Here is a 20,258-nt window from a genome sequence, read left to right on the forward strand (position 1 = left end):
GAGAGTGGAGGGACCCCCTTTGGCTCATGGGGAGAGCAACAATCTCCTCTTCAGCCGGTGGGCAGCCTCCACTGAAGCATGTGGACAAATAATGGCCGAGTACCCTAGACTGTGTCCAGACAGCCGCTCGGCCAGGGCACTTCTTTCAGACAAGGCCTGTGGACAAGGAGGGAAAGTTAGCAATGCCCCCATGGCAGTCCTCCGACCCACATGGGCCCCACAGGTGGGGGTCCCAAGAGCAAGGTGGTTGGGCCACCTCTTCCTCCCCCTGCATCCCCGCTCCCCATCCCAGGAACGCTCCTGGCCTTCCTTACCTTTCCTAGGCTAGAACTCCCAAAGGCAGTCGCGGGCAATCTCCTCACTGTCAGCCACCAGACAACCATCCCGGTCTCCACGCACGTAGTAGCCATTGGGGGCTATGATGGCCAGCAGGTTGTTCCCCTGGATCTCCAGGTAGAAGTTCAAGGCAAACTTCCCCCACGGACTGAAGGTCCTTTCTGGGGTCAGGGACCAAAAGCTTTTTCCTCGGCCTGTGGGAGGGAGCGAGGGGAAGGGGCTAGTCTCCAATCTCTCCCATCAGCAGCCTCTGGCTTCAAGGTGGGGGAGGGGATAAGGAGGAGTGTATTTCTGAGACGTTTGTACTGAAATTTGTCCAAAACAGACCAAGACGGTTTCTGTGCAGATGTGACCACTGGGGAGCAGCCAGAGAGAAGGGAGCCCTGCCTGGCCTGGCTTCTTTGGCAAGGAAGGCCCTGAAGGTTTCCCCGTGAAGCAGAGGGGGGACCCCACCCCCACTTACTTTGGAGGTGGTAGACGCCGTGTTTGCAAGGCAGGATCTCCACAGGCTCTGGCTCCAAAAGGTTGCCCTGCAGGGTCTCTCGGCAGGGGGAGCTGCCCACGTAGCCGTAGTACCCACGCAGCACCAAGAAGGACCGATTGGCAAAGCGCAGCACAAACTCTTCATTAGGCCCTGCAGCAGAAAAGAACTGCGAGGCTCCCTCTGGCCTGGGGGGGGGGCTGGCACAGAGCCGGGGGTGGGGGGGCACCCAGAAGCTCCCATCAGCTAACCTCCGGCCTACGCAGAATGCCCCTCTCAGAAGCTGATTTCAAACTTTGCTAAATAAATGAAACAACAAATCGGTTGATGGACAGCAAAGTGGGTGGCCTATCAATTTAATAAATACAAACATTGTAAAAACAACATTTCTTGTGCCGATGTTTGTGCTATGCAGACTTCCAAGTTAAAGATACATTTCTTAATGTATACCTGAATTTTTAATATGGGTAGTCCTCGACCTATGACCACAATTGAGCCCATATTACCATTGTTAAGGAGACAGTCATTCGGTGAAGTTTGCCCCACTTTACGACAGTTTTTTGCCACAGTTGTTAAGTGAATCGTTGCAGTTGTTAAGTTAGTAACCTGGTTGTTAAGTGAATCTGACTTTCCCCATGGACTTTGCTTGTCAGGTGGTCGCAAAAGGGGATCAGACGACCGCGGGGACCATCATGACTGCGAGTCGGTGGCGGAGATTCCCGTCAAGAGATTCGAATCCAGCGGCTGGAGGGAGCCAGAAGGCACAGCGGTGGGTGGGTGGGTGGTTGATGGATGGCTGCTGCGTGAGGCGACCTGCGCTGTGATTGTCCATTACGAGTGTGGAGGGGCAGTTCCCTGTCTTCCCGCCTTTTACCTTAGGATGCCCCGCTTGCCTGGCTCTCTTCTCTTCTCTGCTGCCATGTGCAGCGATTGTGTAAAACCTACTTACTTAGGCAAAGCTAGAAATTCCTGTCAGGGTCTCTGGCTTCATTTGGACGCCTGTCGCCCAAATTCTCTGGCCCGTCTGAATTTTGTTCCCGTGATCCTGGGGATGCAACAGCGCTTGGTGTGTGTGTGTCATAAGTCTCTCTTTTTGGTGCTGTTGTAACTTTGAACGGTCACTAAACGAACTGTTTTAAGTCGAGGACTAACTTCCTAAGTCCATTAGAAGCTCGGCCATTGCTGAAGGCATCTGGTAAGCAGAGACCCCTGAAATGGCGAGCCGAGGGATAGTGGGGGGGGGCTTCACTGCTGCCAGGGCTTTGCCCACCCCACCCCCGGCAGTTCTTCCCTCACAATGGAAGCGGGAGGGGATTCCTCTCTTTAGTGGCCCCTCCAGCTCCCACCCTTCAACTGACGGTGCCTTGCCGGCTCCCCACAACCGGTCAGAGGAGAAGTGCGGGCGGGCGGGAGGGGGGATGGAAGCAGAGGGCAAGAGGGGTGTAATCTGCTAGGGAGGCTGTGTGAGAAGCAGGTTGGGGAGGGTGGGCGAGGGGGCAGCGCAGGGCTGAGGGAGGCGGGTGCAAGGGAGTGGGGCTGGGGCGGCTAGAACCAGAGGGAGTTCGGAGGCCTTCAGGCAGGAGGAAAGATCTTCCCAGGCCAAATTCTTCCCTCCCCTCCAAGGCCAGGAGGGGCCGCAGGAGCAGCTGGAACAGGCATGCAGGCCTGGGCTTGCTTCAAGGCGTAGGTCCTCCTTACCTGGGTGTGTGGCTCGAGCTACCAGCAGCCCCACTGGCAGGGTCCCCAGGTAGCGGCCCCCAGGAGCTCTCAGGAAGACCCTCCCATGATGCCAGAGGACCTGGAACCTGGTCTCTGCCTCCTTGGCCGCCCCGTTGGCCAGCACGCACCGGAAGGGTCTCTGGGGAGGGGAAATGCCATGGTCAGGAGGGGCATGCTTACTGAAAGCTTTCCAGGAGCTCTGCCCCACTGGAGGGCGTCAGGCAGGATTTGCTCTTCCTCTGAGGGTGAGGGTGGCATCCAAGGACTCATTCCTGGGACTGACCTGGGCCAGGCAGGGCAGGTCCCACTGTGAGAGCAGAGGGGGATGGAGGGAGAAATTAACCACCCCCACAGCCCTGCCCCTGGGCCCAGCAAGGAAGTGGGAAAAGCCTGGCCAAGGGAGGCTTCTTCACAGATGTGCTGAGTGGGGGACAGAAACACCACCGTGGAAGCCATGCAGACTCTCCCAAAGCTGGCCTCAAAGGTCGGGAATGGCTCTTCCAACCTCCCAAGACAGCCAAGGAGGGGCCGCAGGAGCAGCTGGAACAGGCATGCAGGCCTGGGCTTGCTTCAAGGCGTAGGTCCTCCTTACCTGGGTGTGTGGCTCGAGCTACCAGCAGCCCCACTGGCAGGGTCCCCAGGTAGCGGCCCCCAGGAGCTCTCAGGAAGACCCTCCCATGATGCCAGAGGACCTGGAACCTGGTCTCTGCCTCCTTGGCCGCCCCGTTGGCCAGCACGCACCGGAAGGGTCTCTGGGGAGGGGAAATGCCATGGTCAGGAGGGGCATGCTTACTGAAAGCTTTCCAGGAGCTCTGCCCCACTGGAGGGCGTCAGGCAGGATTTGCTCTTCCTCTGAGGGTGAGGGTGGCATCCAAGGACTCATTCCTGGGACTGACCTGGGCCAGGCAGGGCAGGTCCCACTGTGAGAGCAGAGGGGGATGGAGGGAGAAATTAACCACCCCACAGCCCTGCCCCTGGGCCCAGCAAGGAAGTGGGAAAAGCCTGGCCAAGGGAGGCTTCTTCACAGATGTGCTGAGTGGGGGACAGAAACACCACCGTGGAAGCCATGCAGACTCTCCCAAAGCTGGCCTCAAAGGTCGGGAATGGCTCTTCCAACCTCCCAAGACAGCCAAGGAGGGGCCGGAAACAGCCTGGATGGTCATCATGTTGCCTTGCTCAGCGTCAAGCGCAAGCAAGGCCATCCAGCTCTGGTCGAGCTGGGGAGGCCCCTCTGCCCTAGGCAGACTATTTCCACTGCTCCACTATTGCTACCCAGCCCAGCCAACACACCACACCCCCGAGACTCGGGCTGACTCCCCAAGGCTTCAGCTCGCCCCCTTCAGCCTGTCATGTCTCAGCTGCAAAGGGTCACTGCTGGCCCGGCACGTATCCCCACTTGCTTGCGTTTGGTGGGTGGCTGTCCCTGGCCCAGAGTCCATTGCTGGATCTCCCTGCGCAGCCCCTTCCCCAGGGGTTTCCTCCTGACCTCCCACTTGTTGTGGGGATGGGGCAGCGGCAGCAGGGGACGGACCTGAGCCAGGTACTTGTGATGGACACCTTTTAACTGCACCGTTTGGGTGTTGGAGTCCATTTCAAAGAGGAACGTGGACATTGGGCTCAGCTTCTTAGGACCAGCGTAGACTTCGGAATCTGAGGAGAGAGAGAGAGAATGAGAATTGTAAGAGGAAGAAGTTTTACCAATCAGCTACTCAGTTTGTTTTGAAAGCCGCTGAATGAAAAGCCCCCTCCCTCCAGAAAAAACTGGGTTCAGTTCAGAGAATGTGGCCTTCAGAATAGCTTTCCCTATTCATTTATTTATTAAATTTCTATGCTGCCCACCTCACTGATATAGCGACACTGGGTGGCTTACAATATAATGTTAAAAAGTGCTAAAAAAAACCAATTAGGATGACTGAATAGAGAAGTTAAAAGTCTTGGGTGCGAATCTTCTCTATCCCAATATAGCAGGTGCCTCATAGGGCCTCAGGCCAGGTGGCACAGCCAGTTTTTCATGCTCTTCCAGAAGGATGGGGGTGTGGAGGTGGATCTCAGAGGACAGGCAAATGGGATATTCTCAGATGGGAGAATATTCCAAAGGATGGGGGCCACAGCAGGAAAAGCTCTTCTCCTGGACCCTGCCGACTGAAATTCTTTGGCAATTGGATCCAAAGTAGGTCTTTTCTGCTAGTGCAGTAGGTAATCCCATTGGGGTGAGCCAGTTTCTCAGACAGCCTGGGCTTGTTTAGCAGTGGGGTCACATGTGCCATCCTAGAGGCCCCAAGAACTGCCCACCTCGCTGCGTCCTCTACCAGCTGCAGCTTCCAAACACTCCTCACGGGCAGCTCCTTAGGGTGTCTCATTAGAGACACTCTGCATGCCAGGAGGCAATGATTATAGCAGAGATATTTCTGAGGTCCCAGCAGTCAAACTCAAGGCAAAGCCTTTGACTTCTTATTTCAAGAGATGTCACAGGGTGGCAGGAGAGGCCTCATTCTGTCCCCACCTGAATTCTGAAGTGGCTCAGGTTTGTAGTGACCTGACCAGGTAAGGGTGGGACGATTCCCTGCTCTCCAGGCAGCTGTTCCTACCATTATTTCCTGGGCTGGAAAAACAGGGATTTACTTGCCAGAAATGATGCTGATGAATCTATTGGCTCTCGTTCTCAGACTGACCCACAGTGGGCACCGCTTGATGACAAACCACTCCTCATGCTCCTCTGGGTAGTCTCCAAGACAGAGGAGCCCCCGGCTGCCCTGCGGGTATAAGACATGACCCTCCATGTCCGTGAGGAAGGCCAGGCAGCCAGGCTTCAGGTTCAGGTGAAAGGCCGTCTCCGTGGAAGGCATCGTGGCCAGCTTCTCTGCTCTGGAGACAAACTTATGGGTGGAGGTCTCCAAGTGGCAGGTCCCCTTTTTGAACCGCAGGAGGAAGCCACATTCTTCCAGATAGGGCACGGGCGCATCCACCCAGACCCGATTCAGTTCCGGGTCAGTCCGAGCATAGAGCTGGCTGCTGGGGTTGAAGAGGACTACGTGCACGTGCTCGGCCAGCTGGGGCATCCACAGGTGGTGAGCGGTCAGGCCTCGGGCCACGCAGAACACGTCCTCACCATCAGACTCCAGGAACTTCTGGCTCTCCAGCTGCTGGAGGGTCCAGGCCCCACTCGGATGGACCTCCAGCAGAAACCGGCTCTGCTTCTTGGCCACCGGCCGTCCACAACGCACCGTACCATCTGTTTCCACCAGGAGGTGCTGCCCTTGATGCCCAACCAGTGCCACCACGTCCTGCTTCCCTTGCTCTGTGGTCACCCTCAGCTTCCAGGTCTGGGAGAGCAAAAGCGGCCAGTCACCAGCCCAGCTGAGCAGTGAGGCAAAGCCCAATCGCCCTGACGCCCTTCTTTTGTTGGTCTGCTGTTGAGGGTGAGGGACAACTGGCCAAAGGAGCCTCCCAGAGCAGAGTCTCCCAGCTGCCACCCAGCCGAGAGGAGAGCCAGGCCTCTCCCAGCCTGGGTGCAGCCTCCCTTGCTTTGGGCTCCAACCCAAGGCTGGAGCTCTTCCTTCTTAGCTGCAGGAAAACTGGCTCCTCCTCCCAACCAGCTCAGCCTGGATGCTCCATGGAACCCCAAAGGGAAGGTCCCCTTCCCTGCAGCTCCTCGAGGATGCCAGCCTCACACTGGTGTTTGGGTGGGACTCTCCTAGCTCTATGCCCCAAAGGTGGTCCAGGAGCCTCAAGGCTCTTCTGAGGGCCCCCTCTGCCTATTCAGAGGCCTGCCAGCAGCAAGGCTCTCCCTGCTGGGATGGTGGGCTACGGGTGGGAGGGGCAAACTTCAAGGCACCGATGGGTGGTTCCTAAGGAATGGAGAGCAGCTGCCTCCTCCCAACTCCCAATTCAAAATAATTAAATTCAATAAACGAAAATAAACACCTCCCTTTTAATTCCTCTGGTGGCTGCGGGAGCAAAAGGGGCCACTGCCAGGCAGTGGGGTTTGATGCCAGGCAGGGAGAAAGCATTGCTGCCAGGGAGGCTGCCTTCCCACTGCCTAAAGGAGCTCAGCCCCTCCCTCTGCCCCCAGAGCCAGCCATCGGGGCTGACAGTTCCTTCATTCCATACCTGTTTCTTTCCCAGCGAGCTCCCCAAGACACTGACACCATCCCCATAGCACTCGCAGGTGAGATACCCCCCCGTCCAGTTGACGAGCCCAATCTGCATGAGGGAGAGCAGAGCAGGAATGGCAGATTCCCCACCCCCAGCCCTGGGTCTCACTTGGTCCAGGCACTGGCGCGTGGGCCCAGGCAAGCCTTCCGGGTGGCACTTCCCAGCGTTCCAGGGCTAGAAGCCCCTGGCAGCTCTGCCCTTTGTGACCCTCTGGTTACCTCACAACGCTGGCACTGAAGAACCACCTGGCTTTCCACTGTCCTCCAGACTCCCAAACGGGATGACCGCCCTCCCAGTGGAGCTCCTCCCTGTCCCCAGAAGCAGAACATCCTTCTATATCTCCATGCTCATTAGCTGGCTTGCACTCTTGGGGGGTGGCAGTGGGGCCGATGTGGCAGAGCAGTATCGTTAGGTAATTCTACTATGGGTCAGGGGGTGAAATTGGCATCTGCGAGCAGGCGGACCTGTGAGGCCCTCTAACCTCCTGGTGGCCTGGGATGGAACTGAACCCAAGGACCCTTTGATGCCTGCAGAGAAGACCTGAGCTCTCCCAAGGGAGGCTGACTGCCCAACTGACTTCACTCAGGGTTGTCTGGAAATTCAGAAAATGGGCGAACTGAGCAACTGGACGGTGAGCAATGCACCCAGGGGGCTTCTGAAGAGACACGGGCTCTCTGCGGATCACATTCCTCGAAGGCCGGACACAAGACTGGAGGGAGAGACTTCCTGTTTGGCACCATAGGTGATGGCGGTGATCTTTACGATCACCAACCTCTGGATTATGTGGAATCGCTAGGACAGCTTAAATCTGCTCCCCAGCGGTTCGAAAAACCCTCTCTTCGGGAGAAGAAGAGATGGTGAGCTGAGGGCAGAGGTTGAATTTCCCTAAAGCCCCTGAGAAAAAAGGGGTTTGAAGGGTTAAGTTCCCTCCAGCAACCCGAAGTGCTCCAGATCCGAGGATTTTTCTGCTTTGGCGGAACCAATCACCACGACCAAACACCGAGACTTATTTTGGACAATAAAGGATTATACCGGACAGAACGAAAGTGGGAGAACTTTATGCAAGTAGCCAAGCCAATTCCCCGTTACTTTGTAACAAGCTTGAAAACAGCAAGAAAATGGAGGCGAATTGTTAACAAGTTAACGAGTGGAAAGCGAAAGTGATACTTTCAGCGTTTGCCAGTCTGCCCCTGGTAAATTACATGTTATTTGCTACTTCAACTCTTTAACTCTTTGCTGCCTAGAATCTAGGGGAGATTTTCTCTTTAAATATTGTTTTAAAAGACTGTGTTTTTCAGAGGTTAAGAAGATTTAAAGTGAATATTAAGTTGGAAATAAATAAATAATTTTATAGAAAATGGCAGCCAAACAATTAAAGTCTACTGTAACAAAGGGCTCTGGAATTTCATCAGCTGGTGCCTCTCCAGCTCATACAGCAGAGACTAGAACATTGAACTTAGAGGCGGTACAAGAGAATTTAAAAGATTTTATGCAAGAAAAATTTAAAGTAATAACTGATGAGATGTCTGAAATGAAAGAGCAGATATCAGAAATTCAAGTGGGAAATAAAGAAGTTAAGGAAGGATTTGTAATTGCAGTACAAAGTTTGGCAACAAATGTGATTTTATTAGAAGAGGAGGTTGAAGAAATTAAGCAACATAATTCAAAATTAGAAAATAAAATGGATGAATTTCAAAGTAAAATGGAAAAAACAGATGATGAAATAGTTTTGATACAATATAGAAATATGGAATTTGCTCTAAGAATCCGTGGTTTGAAAGAAAATAAAGAAGAGAATTTAAGGAAATTTTTCTGAAGTATTTGCTGAGATATTAGCAGCTCGTCCAGCAGATGTGGCTTATCAAATTGATAAAATATATCGTGTGAATTCTTGGATAGCAAGGCAAAAAAGTTGCCAAGGGATGTTGTTATTTATTTTACAAATAGAACAGTGAGAAATCAGATTTTGCAAGCCTCATATAAGGGGAGAAGATTCAGATTGCTGGTCAAGATATTTTAATATTAAAGGAAATTCCACCAAAATGTTAAGGGCTAGGAAGGAATTTGCCTTCCTGGTGAATGAACTTAAAAAACGTCAGATTGAATATAGATGGGATATCCCAACTGGTATAATAGTATATTATGCAGGGAAAGTACATCGTCTCAATACAGTTGGAAAAGCAAGAGAATTTTATGTTGAGGCATTAAAAGTTGGAAGTCTTCCCCCATTGGAAGCTAGAAGAAGGGAGGCTGAAGTGAAGGAAAGAGAAGTGAAGCAGGTACAAGAACAGATTGTGATGGAAGAAGATTTATTACAAGTGTTGGAAATACCTACGATGGGTTCAGATTCAAAAGAACAAAGGCTGACAAGAGCTGCTGCTAAACGCAAGGAACAAGAGATGATGGCACAACAACAACTGGCAACTACTACAACGGAAACAGTGGGAGGAGCAAGGTCTAAAGCAAAATGTGATCTCGGGCTAGTGTTTCAAAAGTTTCCTTTGGCCGATAATGGGAATTAAACTACTATCTTGGAATGTTAAAGGTTTGAATTCACCAGAAGAGAAGGAAAGTATTTCACTATTTGAAACAATTTAAAAATGACATTACCTGTTTACAAGAAACACATATTAGATCTTTAGACCAGAAATATTTGATAAATTCAAAACTGGGAGTACATTTTGTTGCCTCCTCTTTGGAAAAAAAAATGGTTTAGTTATATATATAAAGAAGGATATATCGGCAAAATTAATTGAGGTGGATAAGCAAGGAAGATACATTGCTATCGAACTTTTGTTGGAGGGAAAGAAGACATTATTAATAGGAGTTTATGCTCCGAATCAACAACAAGAAAATTTTTTCAAGTTTTTACATAAAAGAATAGTATTTTGGGATTATAAATCATATATATTAATGGGTGACTGGAATGGTGTGTTGGATACTCAGAAAGACAAAAAAAGTTTAAGGAAAATGTCAAGCGGGCGAAATTACCAAAGGCTTTTTTTGAAATGATGGAGGACTTGGAATTAAGAGATATTTGGAGAGAACATAATACAGAAGAGAGGGATTTTACCTTCTTTTCTGACAGGCATCAATCATTTTCGAGGATTGATTTTATTTTGATTACTAATGATTTGTATTCTAGAGTGAAGAAGACTAAGATTTGTTCAAGAACTCTATCTGATCATAGTCCGGTTTGGATTGAATTTGATCGGGAAAAGGAGGCTAGGAGATCATGGAGGTTGAATGAGAATTTGTTTAAATATGAACAAAATGTAAATGAATGTAAAAAGCAAATGAAAGAATTTTTTATTATGAATATGAAAAAAGAAACATCTATAGAGATGATTTGGGACGCTAGTAAGGCGAATATGAGAGGAAATCTTATACAAATGAATATTAAATATAAAAATAAATTGCAGAAAAGAAAAGGAATTGGAAGAGGAAATTAAAAAGAAAGAACAATTATTGATAAATAGCCCAGGAAATAGTAAAATAAAAGAATCAATAAATATATTAAGAGGTCAGTTTAATATGTTGATGGCAGATCAAGTAGCAATTAATTTACAATATGTAAAACATAATACGTTTAATAATGCCAATAAGCCAGGAAGATGGCTTGCCTATTTAATAAGGAAAAAACAGAAATCACGAACGATTGATAAAATAGAATATAGGGTAAGGAAGTTTATCAAAAGAACTTGATTAAAAAGCATTTTAGAGTATTATAGTAAGTTATATACTAGGGATATGATTGATGATACAGAGATAGAAAGATATTTACAACAACAAAATATCTATGAGCTTACAGAAAATCAAAGAGAAGAACTGAATCAATTAATTACTTCAGAGGAAATTTTGTTAGCAATTAAGCAACTTAAAATCGGTAAAGCACCAGGTACAGATGGTTTAACAGCTGTTTATTATAAAATTTACAAAATGAGATGGTTGAACCACTTAAAGAGTTATTTAATAAAATTCAAATGGGAGGAGATGTTCCCCTTCATGGAGGACAGCCTTAATTTCGTTAATACCGAAGGAAGATCGAGATGGTATTAAAGCAGAGAATTATAGGCCTATATCACTTTTAAATACTGATTACAAGATATTTACCAAGATACTTGCTAATAGATTAATGCCAGTGATGAATCAAATAATTCATAATGATCAGTCAGGATTTATTAAGGGTAGGCAGATGAGATATAATGTGAGGCAAATTGTAAATTTACTTGAATATTTGGAACGAAACAACCAAGTCTCAGCGTTTTTTTTTTGGATGCTGAAAAGCTTTTGATAGATTGGATTGGCAGTTTTTATTTAAAGTAATAGAAAAAATGCAATTTGGGGATTATTTTATCCATGCAATTAAAGCAATATATCAGAAGCAAACAGCACAAATAATAGTAAATGGTGGGTTAACAGAAACTTTTAAAATTGGGAAAGGGACGAGACAGGGATGTCCCCTGTCTCCATTACTTTTTATTTTAACTTTAGAAATTCTTCTGAATAAAATACGTGGTTCCGATCGAATAAAGGGAATTAGAGTTAAACATCAAGATTATAGATTAAGAGCTTTTGCAGATGACTTGGTTGTTACTGTATCTCAACCAATATACTCAGTAACTGGTTTAAAAGATATAATTGGTCAGTATGGTAAAGTATCTGGATTTAAGGTGAATCAGCAAAAGACAAAGATGATAACTAAAAATATGAATATACAACAAAAAGAAGAGTTAGAAAGAACTACAGGTTTTGAAATCGTTAAAAAGGTTAAATATTTAGGAATATATATTACAGCTTCAAATGTTAAATTATACAAAAATAATTATGAGGTATTGTGGCAGAAGGTATGGAAAGAAATGGAGAGTTGGAAGAAGTTACAACTATCCCTGTTGGGAAGAATAGCGGCTATAAAAATGAATGTTTTGCCGAGGTTCCTATTTTTGTTTCAAATGATACTGGTGCTTAAGAATGACACCAAATTACAGGAATGGCAAAAGGGGGTTAATAACTTTGTATGGATGGGCAAAAAGCCAAGAATAAAATTAAAAATAATGCAGGATATAAGGGAAAGGGGGGGTCTTAAAATGCCTAATTTAAAATTGTATTATGAAGCAGTTGTCTTATCATTAATTACTGATTGGATTAATTTAACTGAGGAAAGAGTTTTGAATATAGAAGGTTATGGTTTGTTATATGGGTGGCATGCCTATTTATTATATGATAAGAAAGTAGATAAAATATTTAAAAATAATATAATTAGAAATGCATTATTGAGGGTTTGGAGGAAATATCAATATAAATTAGATGGAAAGATTCCAATATGGGCAATCCCGAGACACATGATAGAAAATATAAATATATATCAAAAGATGGAGGTAGTTACCTATAAAGAACTTCTTTGTATGGAAAAGGGGGAATTACAATTAAAATCTAGAGAAAAGATGGGGGAAGAAGGGAAAAATTATACATGGTTCCAATATGGACAATTACAAGCTAGATGGAAATTAGATCAAAAAATAGGTGTTAAGCAAATTGAGGATAATTTGTTAAAACAAATGAGAGATCAAGGTCAACAGCATATTAAGAGGTTGTATAATGTATTAGTAGAAATAGACTCAGAGACTGAACTGGTTAAGGATTGTATGATTAAGTGGGCACAAAATTTTCAGCAACCGATAATGTTGGAAACTTGGGAAAGAATTTGGGTGAGGAATGTTAAATTTACACAAGCGCAAAATATGAGAGAAAATTTTTATAAGATGTTTTACAGATGGCATTTAGACCCCAAAAAGTTGTCATGTATGTATTCTAATGTACAGGCTAAATGTTGGAGATGCGATTGTGAAGATGCCACTTATTACCATATATGGTGGACTTGTAAAAAAGTTAAAGCATTTTGGATTAAAGTATGGTGGATCGTGCAGAATATTTTGAAAAAGAAGATTAAGTTTACTCCGCAGGAAAAAACAAAGATAATCCAGTTGCCTCTTGAAAAAGCCCCTTTAGGACAACCATGACCTGGATGACGGAGAATCTCCACAGACGCTCTGTTCAAGAGTGCCCCTGGGAGAGCCAAGAGCTGAAGTCAAAAGGGGGTACCAGAGGGAAAGACTATACACAAGAAAAATATATTTTAGAATGGAAAATGTGAATTGATTATATTCAAAATAAGTATCAGATAAAAAAATATCGAATAGCATATGAGTAAATTTAGGAAATATTTTGTATTAGATATATTTCTGAAGGAGAGGGGAATTGAGAGTGTGATTAAGTGTGGAGTGACTAGAGATTATAATTTAGGAATTATTTTAGATTATGATTGTTAGTTTTGATACCCTGCATTTTGTTCTGGGAAGTCGGGGTGGGGGTGGGGGTAAGGGGAGGGAATTGGGGGTTGAGGTAGAGATGGAGTGATGGTTAATGTACAGGGATTATTGAAGATGTATAAATATAATTAATGCAGGGTCGGGTCTGCCCAGTTACCATTTTAGAACGGTGGGGAGGGAAAAAAGAGAGAGTAGGAGGTAGGAAAGAGGAGAAGAGGAAGGAAGAGGGGTAGAAGAGGGAGAAGGAGTGTAGGGTGGAGGGAGGAGAGGATGTAGATAAGAGAAGGGGAGGAAGGTCTGGAAAGTAAAAGAAGGTAGAAGAGGGAAGAGTGAAAAGGGGGGTGGTGACTGGGCAAGCCCGACTAATTGTATATAACTGTACATTGGATGAAATATTTGATATGATTGTAAAAATAAAACTTTTTTCTAAAAAAAAAAAAAAAAAAGACTGGAGGGAGATGCGCTGGGCAACCCGGAACAGGCAGGAGCGCATTCTGCAGCTGCGTCCCCTTCTGGCTCAAGGGACGGCCGGGACCTCCTTGGCCGCTTCTCCCGCTCGCATCGCGCATCTGGTTCTCTGGTGCGCCCCACGGGCAGGGATGAGCGCCTCAGAGACGGAACCAGCGGAGGGGCGGGGCGAGGGGAGGTGCACCGGCTCCCCGGCGACGTCATTGTCCCCGCCACGCCCCTTTCTCTCCCGGCACCCACCGCGCGCCACGAGTGGGTCCACGTCTTCCGGGCCGTGCGGCGGGGCCATGGAGGCGGCGGCGGCGGCGGCGGCGGGAGGGCCGAGCCGGCGAGAGCTGCTGGCGACGGTGGCGGCGCAGGAGGAGCAGCTGCGCGAGTACCGGGCGCGCCTGCGGGACCTCGTCCGCGCGCACAAGGGGCTGCTGGCGGAGCGGGCGGCCCTGGAGGCCGGCCTGGGCGCGCTGGCGGGGTCGGCGGCCGAGGGCCCGGCGGAAGCGGCGGCGGACGGCCCCGAGGCTCGGCTGGGCGCGGCGCTGGCCACGCTGGCGCGGGAGAAGGCGCGGCTGGAGGCGAGCTGGCAGGCGGAGCGGCGCGAGGCGCGGGCCGAGCGGGAGCGACTGGAGGGCGAGGCGCGGGAGGCGCGGGCGCGGCTGGCGGCGCAGCAGCGGGACCGGGCGCAGGAGCAGGCCGACCACGCCGACATGCTGCGCGAGCTCCAGCGGCTGCTCCAGGACGAGCGGGCGCGGCGGCGCGAGGCGGAGCTGGGCCTGGAGGAGGCGCGCCGGGAAGAGCCGCGAGAGCTGCGGGCCGAGCTAGAGCGCCTGCGGGGCCACTTCCAGGCGCAGCTGCTGCAGGAGGCCGGCAAGGTGGGCGCGGCGGGGACCCCCTCCCTCCCCGCGGGCGAGAGTGACCGCCTCCTCCTTGCCCCTCAGGCCGCCCAAGCCGATGAGCACCTCCGGATGGGAGAGCAGCGCGGGGCTGCCCTGGAGGCCCGGATCTCCGAGATGTCAGAACTGCTGGGTGCCTACGAGAAGGCCAGGCAGAAGGACCAGGCTGCCATCCGGAAGCTGAAGGACCGCATCGTCCAGCTGGACCTCGAAAACAAGACCCTGGCTGTTGCTGCTTCTGGCCATGCCGCAGTGGGCGTCGCCCTGGATGATGGCCACTTGGACGCTAACGTGTTGAGAGACAAGGTGGAGAAGCTGACGGAGCTGGCGCGAGTGGCCGCCGAGCATGCCCCGTCTCTCGCGGGGGACATCGAGGCTCTCTGCCCGGCTGAGCCCCCAAAGGACACCGAGTCAGGGGACTGTGAGAAAGCCACCATGGCCTTTTATCAACAGGAGCTCAAGCAGCTGAAGGAGGAGTTTGAGAGGTACAAAGTGAGGGCGCAAGTGGTCCTGAAAAGCAAATCAGCCAAGGATGGGAACCTGGCCAAGGACCTAGAGGAGAGGCAGGAGCAGTTGGCGGAGCTGAAGGAGAAGTATGTTTCCCTTCGGCTGTCCTGCGAAGCAGAGGCCAAGCAACACCAGGAGCAGCTGGAGGCCAAGAGGCGAGGCGCGGGAGGCGCGGGCGCGGCTGGCGGCGCAGCAGCGGGACCGGGCGCAGGAGCAGGCCGACCACGCCGACATGCTGCGCGAGCTCCAGCGGCTGCTCCAGGACGAGCGGGCGCGGCGGCGCGAGGCGGAGCTGGGCCTGGAGGAGGCGCGCCGGGAAGAGCCGCGAGAGCTGCGGGCCGAGCTAGAGCGCCTGCGGGGCCACTTCCAGGCGCAGCTGCTGCAGGAGGCCGGCAAGGTGGGGGCGGCGGGGACCCCCTCCCCCCCCGCGGGCGAGAGTGACCGCCCCTCCTCCTTGCCCCCCCAGGCCGCCCAAGCCGATGAGCACCTCCGGATGGGAGAGCAGCGCGGGGCTGCCCTGGAGGCCCGGATCTCCGAGATGTCAGAACTGCTGGGTGCCTACGAGAAGGCCAGGCAGAAGGACCAGGCTGCCATCCGGAAGCTGAAGGACCGCATCGTCCAGCTGGACCTCGAAAACAAGACCCTGGCTGTTGCTGCTTCTGGCCATGCCGCAGTGGGCGTCGCCCTGGATGATGGCCACTTGGACGCTAACGTGTTGAGAGACAAGGTGGAGAAGCTGACGGAGCTGGCGCGAGTGGCCGCCGAGCATGCCCTGCCTCGCGGGGACATCGAGGCTCTCTGCCCGGCTGAGCCCCCAAAGGACACCGAGTCAGGGGACTGTGAGAAAGCCACCATGGCCTTTTATCAACAGGAGCTCAAGCAGCTGAAGGAGGAGTTTGAGAGGTACAAAGTGAGGGCGCAAGTGGTCCTGAAAAGCAAATCAGCCAAGGATGGGAACCTGGCCAAGGACCTAGAGGAGAGGCAGGAGCAGTTGGCGGAGCTGAAGGAGAAATATGTTTCCTTCGGCTGTCCTGCAAGCAGAGGCCAAGCAACACCAGGAGCAGCTGGAGGCCAAGAGGCGAGGCGCGGGAGGCGCGGGCGCGGCTGGCGGCGCAGCAGCGGGACCGGGCGCAGGAGCAGGCCGACCACGCCGACATGCTGCGCGAGCTCCAGCGGCTGCTCCAGGACGAGCGGGCGCGGCGGCGCGAGGCGGAGCTGGGCCTGGAGGAGGCGCGCCGGGAAGAGCCGCGAGAGCTGCGGGCCGAGCTAGAGCGCCTGCGGGGCCACTTCCAGGCGCAGCTGCTGCAGGAGGCCGGCAAGGTGGGCGCGGCGGGGACCCCCTCCCCTCCCCTCCCCCCCCGCGGGCGAGAGTGACCGCCTCTCCTCCTTGCCCCCTCAGGCCGCCCAAGCCGATGAGCACCTCCGGATGGGAGAGCAGCGCGGGGCTGCCCTGGAGGCCCGGATCTCCGAGATGTCAGAACTGCTGGGTGCCTACGAGAAGGCCAGGCAGAAGGACCAGGCTGCCATCCGGAAGCTGAAGGACCGCATCGTCCAGCTGGACCTCGAAAACAAGACCCTGGCTGTTGCTGCTTCTGGCCATGCCGCAGTGGGCGTCGCCCTGGATGATGGCCGCTTGGACGCTAACGTGTTGAGAGACAAGGTGGAGAAGCTGACGGAGCTGGCGCGAGTGGCCGCCGAGCATGCCCTGCCTCGCGGGGACATCGAGGCTCTCTGCCCGGCTGAGCCCCCAAAGGACACCGAGTCAGGGGACTGTGAGAAAGCCACCATGGCCTTTTATCAACAGGAGCTCAAGCAGCTGAAGGAGGAGTTTGAGAGGTACAAAGTGAGGGCGCAAGTGGTCCTGAAAAGCAAATCAGCCAAGGATGGGAACCTGGCCAAGGACCTAGAGGAGAGGCAGGAGCAGTTGGCGGAGCTGAAGGAGAAATATGTTTCCCTTCGGCTGTCCTGCGAAGCAGAGGCCAAGCAACACCAGGAGCAGCTGGAGGCCAAGAGGCGAGAAGCGGCTCTCCTCCAGCTTCTCCACCGCCAGGAGCTGGAGCGGTGCCTGTCGGAGGGCCAGGAGAAGGCCCTCCAACTGGAGGAGGAGATGCACAAACAGCGCGATCGGGCCCTGGCTGTCCTGGCGGAAAAGGACCAGGAGCTGCAGCAACTGAGGGTCCTGACTGTGCCCTTCGGGCTGCAGGCCCCCAAAGCAGCCACAGGGCCAGGTAGTGGTGGCAGCAGCAGTGCCCACAGCGACAGTGGGGTAGGTGATGATGCTTTGGAGCACCTGACCCTGCCTCTTCCTGCCCCCAACGAGCCCACCTTCCTGTTGTACACGGAGCAGCTGGCTCGGAAAGAGGTGGAGATCTTGGCCCTGAAGAAGCAGAAGCATCAGCTGGAGATGGAGGTTCACCAGTTGCAAGAGAAACTGCTGGAGGAAGGAGAGAAGCATCGAGAGGAGGTCTCTCTGCTCCAGGGTCACATTCAGAAGTCCTTCAGGGACCGGAGCAGAGAGGGAGCTAACCTGGAGTACCTCAAGAACATTTTCTACAGGTTCCTGACTTTGACAGATTTGCTGGGACGCCAGCAAACACTGACAGCCATATTGACTATTTTGCATTTTAGCCCAGAAGAGAGACAGGCTGTCCTGAGCCACGTGGACAGAAGCAGCAGCTGGTGGCTTTCAGGGAAGAGATGAACACACACCCACTCCCTCTGCTTGCGTGAGGCTGGCTTCCCCATTCTGGCCTCAAAGCAAGTAGTAGCCATTCCTAGCCATTGGGTGGGGAGGCCACAGGAACAGCCAGGGCTCCCAGTTCAGACTCCATCCTGAGTGTAATGCCTCCCTGGGGCTGCAGGGATTCAATTTGGGGTCTTTGTTCTTTTTAAAAGACTCCTTTCAGGAGTCTGGCTAGTGTTTGTTCCAATATTTGTGCCAAATGTGGATTGGGGAAATCCTCCGGAGCAGTTGAGGCCAACCAATAAAGCATCAGCAGTTGAAGCCTCTCCTGTGAGTGCCTGGGCTAGAAGCAGATACCAGCCTTTAGACGGAGCCCCGGGGCATTCCCTCAAGCACTGCTGTCCACCTCAGGGCATGGAGATGCAACAGTCCCTGGGGGTTGGTGAGCTTCTCCACCCACTCCGCACCAGAAGTTGCTAAGATTCCCCACCCACCCACCCCGATCTGGATGCTCCTTGCATGCCTTCTCCCAGCAAAGGATTGGAAGGCAGGCTCAGGGCCCTGGTTCCCTCTTCTCCATTTCTTTGTGGAAGTCAATCTGTATAGCCTCCCATCTGACAAGGGTTACTCTAGGTGGCCATATAGGGTGGGGGGTTATAGGTCTGTCTTGATGCCCTTCATAGCCCAGAAAAGACAGCAGCCCGGGGTTTGATACCTCCAGGGTCATCAAGCAGTTTCAGTTTGCCTGCTGGGTCTAATATGCACTTCAGTATTGTGTGTGAAAGGATGGATCATTACTGGCACCTCACAGCAGTTTTTGGCATGGGAACTTGGTTTTAGCCTCTTGGAGATTAGGCCATTAGAGCACTAGCACTTAGATTTCTATACTGCTTCACAGTGCTTTTACCACCCTCTCTGAGCAGTTTACAGAGTCAGCCTCTTGCCCCCAAAAATCTGGGTCCTCATTTCACCAACCTCGGAAGGATGGAAGGCTGAGTCAACCTTGAGCCGGTGAGGACTGAACTGCCGGCAGTCGGCAGAATCAGCCTGCAATCCTGCATTCTAACCGCTGTGCCACCATGGCTAAAATGTGTGATTTCTTGGGGCAGGTTCTATGTAAATAGTTATATTTTGTCTAGATGGGGTTAGGATTGCACATCTTGTGTACTTGGGTATGCAGACATAAAATGATTTTCTGAAAAAGGTAACTGGGTGCAGGTTAGAGTAACTGTGAGGTCAGAAGAGAGCCAGACGCTCTCGTTGCCGGGAATCTTAAACTAAGAACTGAATAGCTCATGTTGTGAGCAATTCTCTCTGTCTCGGAAGCACCCTCACTGGGATGCATCACCCATCACGCACCTTCAGGGTAAATCTTTGCCCTTCTGATCTGCCTTCTTCCTTTCAAAGGCCAGCCAGTTGGCGGCTGTCCAGTGCACCCGAGCTAGTCAATTCTGAAGGTGTTGCTGCAAGTCCTCTTAGCCAGTGCTTGTCCACTCCTGTGGCAGCAAAGAACCTCTGGGCTACAGTTACGGTTTTGCACTCTTTTCTTTAGTGCTTGGGCTCCCCGTGCAGAAGCCTTAGCCATCCGTCCTGCCGCCTCTTGCCTGCCTCTCTGGGGAGGGGAGGAGGAGGGCCCGGAGCAGCTTGCAGCTTATCGGGCTCTTTTAGAGTTCTGCCATCTGGGTGCTAAGCCAGAATATGGCAGGTTTTTAGGCCTGTGTAGCTGGTCTTTTCATTCTTTTCAGCCCAGCAGTGGAAACGGAGGCTTGGAATTCTCCCTGTCCATCCATGCAAAAAGAGAATGGAATGGGTCTGAACCTGCAGTGAGGGAGAAGTTGTGGGGTGGGGTGGGGTGGGGATGAGTTGGGAAATCAGTTATGGGCTGTGGAAGGAGAACAGAAGTGAGCCCCCAGGGCATCCCTGTGGGCAGGGCAGCAGCCTGGACCCCTCTATTTTAAGGCCAATCGCATGACCTCAAGTGGAGCTAGGAGCAGGGTGGGAAACGATCCAGAATCTCAGCTCTGCCTGCTTTTCCTGCCTCTCCATGGTCTCCCACCACCAGGCAGAGGTTTCCAGCATGAAATCACCACACGTCCCCCTGGGAGTGGCTTGTCCTTGGGCAGCCTTTCCCAATGCTGCAGCCTGCCCTGTTGTCATCCATCCCGTTCAACCCTGAGTGGAGCTGCTGCTAAGCGCTGGGACAAACCAGGACTGCCACTCTGCTGGTAGGCCTGTGTTGAGGGAGCTTGCAACAGGCGCCCTTCTGGTTTAGAGGAGGGGCCTCGTGGCTCCTGAGGGAGGAGGGTTGGGCTTAGGCTAACTGCCCTGACCATTCACTCCACAGATCTCCAGCCCCTGAGCTGCAAGGCCCCTTCTGATTGGCTTAGTTCGCATCAGGTATTTTCCTTAACTCACCAGTTCCTAGGTTTGCTCCACACAGGCCACATCTGCCAAAATGCCTAGCAGTGAATGTGCTTGAATGTCCCGTGAAAGGCCTGATGGCTGGTCATGCTGTGCCAAGCCAACCTGAGGCTAAATTTAAGAAGCAACCCATTGAGAGAGACCCATCATGCTCGGTGGCCAAATGTGGGCACCGTTTTGGTCTCCCATTGTGTGGCTTTTTAACTGGATGGCTTAGTGCCGAAGGTGGGCTGGGCTGCAACCTGGATCCAAATGGTAGCTTGCCGGGCACG

The 20,258-nt window shown here is 51.7% G+C and overlaps 2 protein-coding genes across 2 annotated transcripts; one reads left to right on the top strand and one right to left on the bottom strand.

Moving 5' to 3' along the window:
- Positions 1 to 92: 92 nt before the first annotated feature.
- FSCN3 (fascin actin-bundling protein 3) lies at positions 93 to 6,868 on the bottom strand. The gene is made up of 7 exons (XM_058189996.1): positions 6,647 to 6,868; positions 5,163 to 5,859; positions 4,068 to 4,186; positions 3,129 to 3,288; positions 800 to 970; positions 315 to 530; positions 93 to 156 (listed from the first exon to the last, which is right to left on the bottom strand). Exons 1-6 carry the CDS (start codon positions 6,743 to 6,745, stop codon positions 325 to 327), a joined length of 1,452 nt encoding a protein of 483 aa, XP_058045979.1. The 5' UTR covers positions 6,746 to 6,868; the 3' UTR covers positions 93 to 156; positions 315 to 324.
- Positions 6,869 to 13,723: 6,855 nt separating this feature from the next.
- GCC1 (GRIP and coiled-coil domain containing 1) lies at positions 13,724 to 18,697 on the top strand. Its single transcript, XM_058191737.1, is given in 6 exon segments — positions 13,724 to 14,354; positions 14,421 to 15,041; positions 15,043 to 15,279; positions 15,349 to 15,792; positions 15,924 to 16,202; positions 16,282 to 18,697. Coding segments are annotated over 6 exon segments (3,462 nt in total). The 5' UTR covers positions 13,724 to 13,775; the 3' UTR covers positions 17,584 to 18,697.
- Positions 18,698 to 20,258: the final 1,561 nt, after the last annotated feature.

Source organism: Ahaetulla prasina, chromosome 7 (assembly GCF_028640845.1).
Source record: "Ahaetulla prasina isolate Xishuangbanna chromosome 7, ASM2864084v1, whole genome shotgun sequence".
NCBI lineage: Eukaryota > Metazoa > Chordata > Lepidosauria > Squamata > Colubridae > Ahaetulla > Ahaetulla prasina.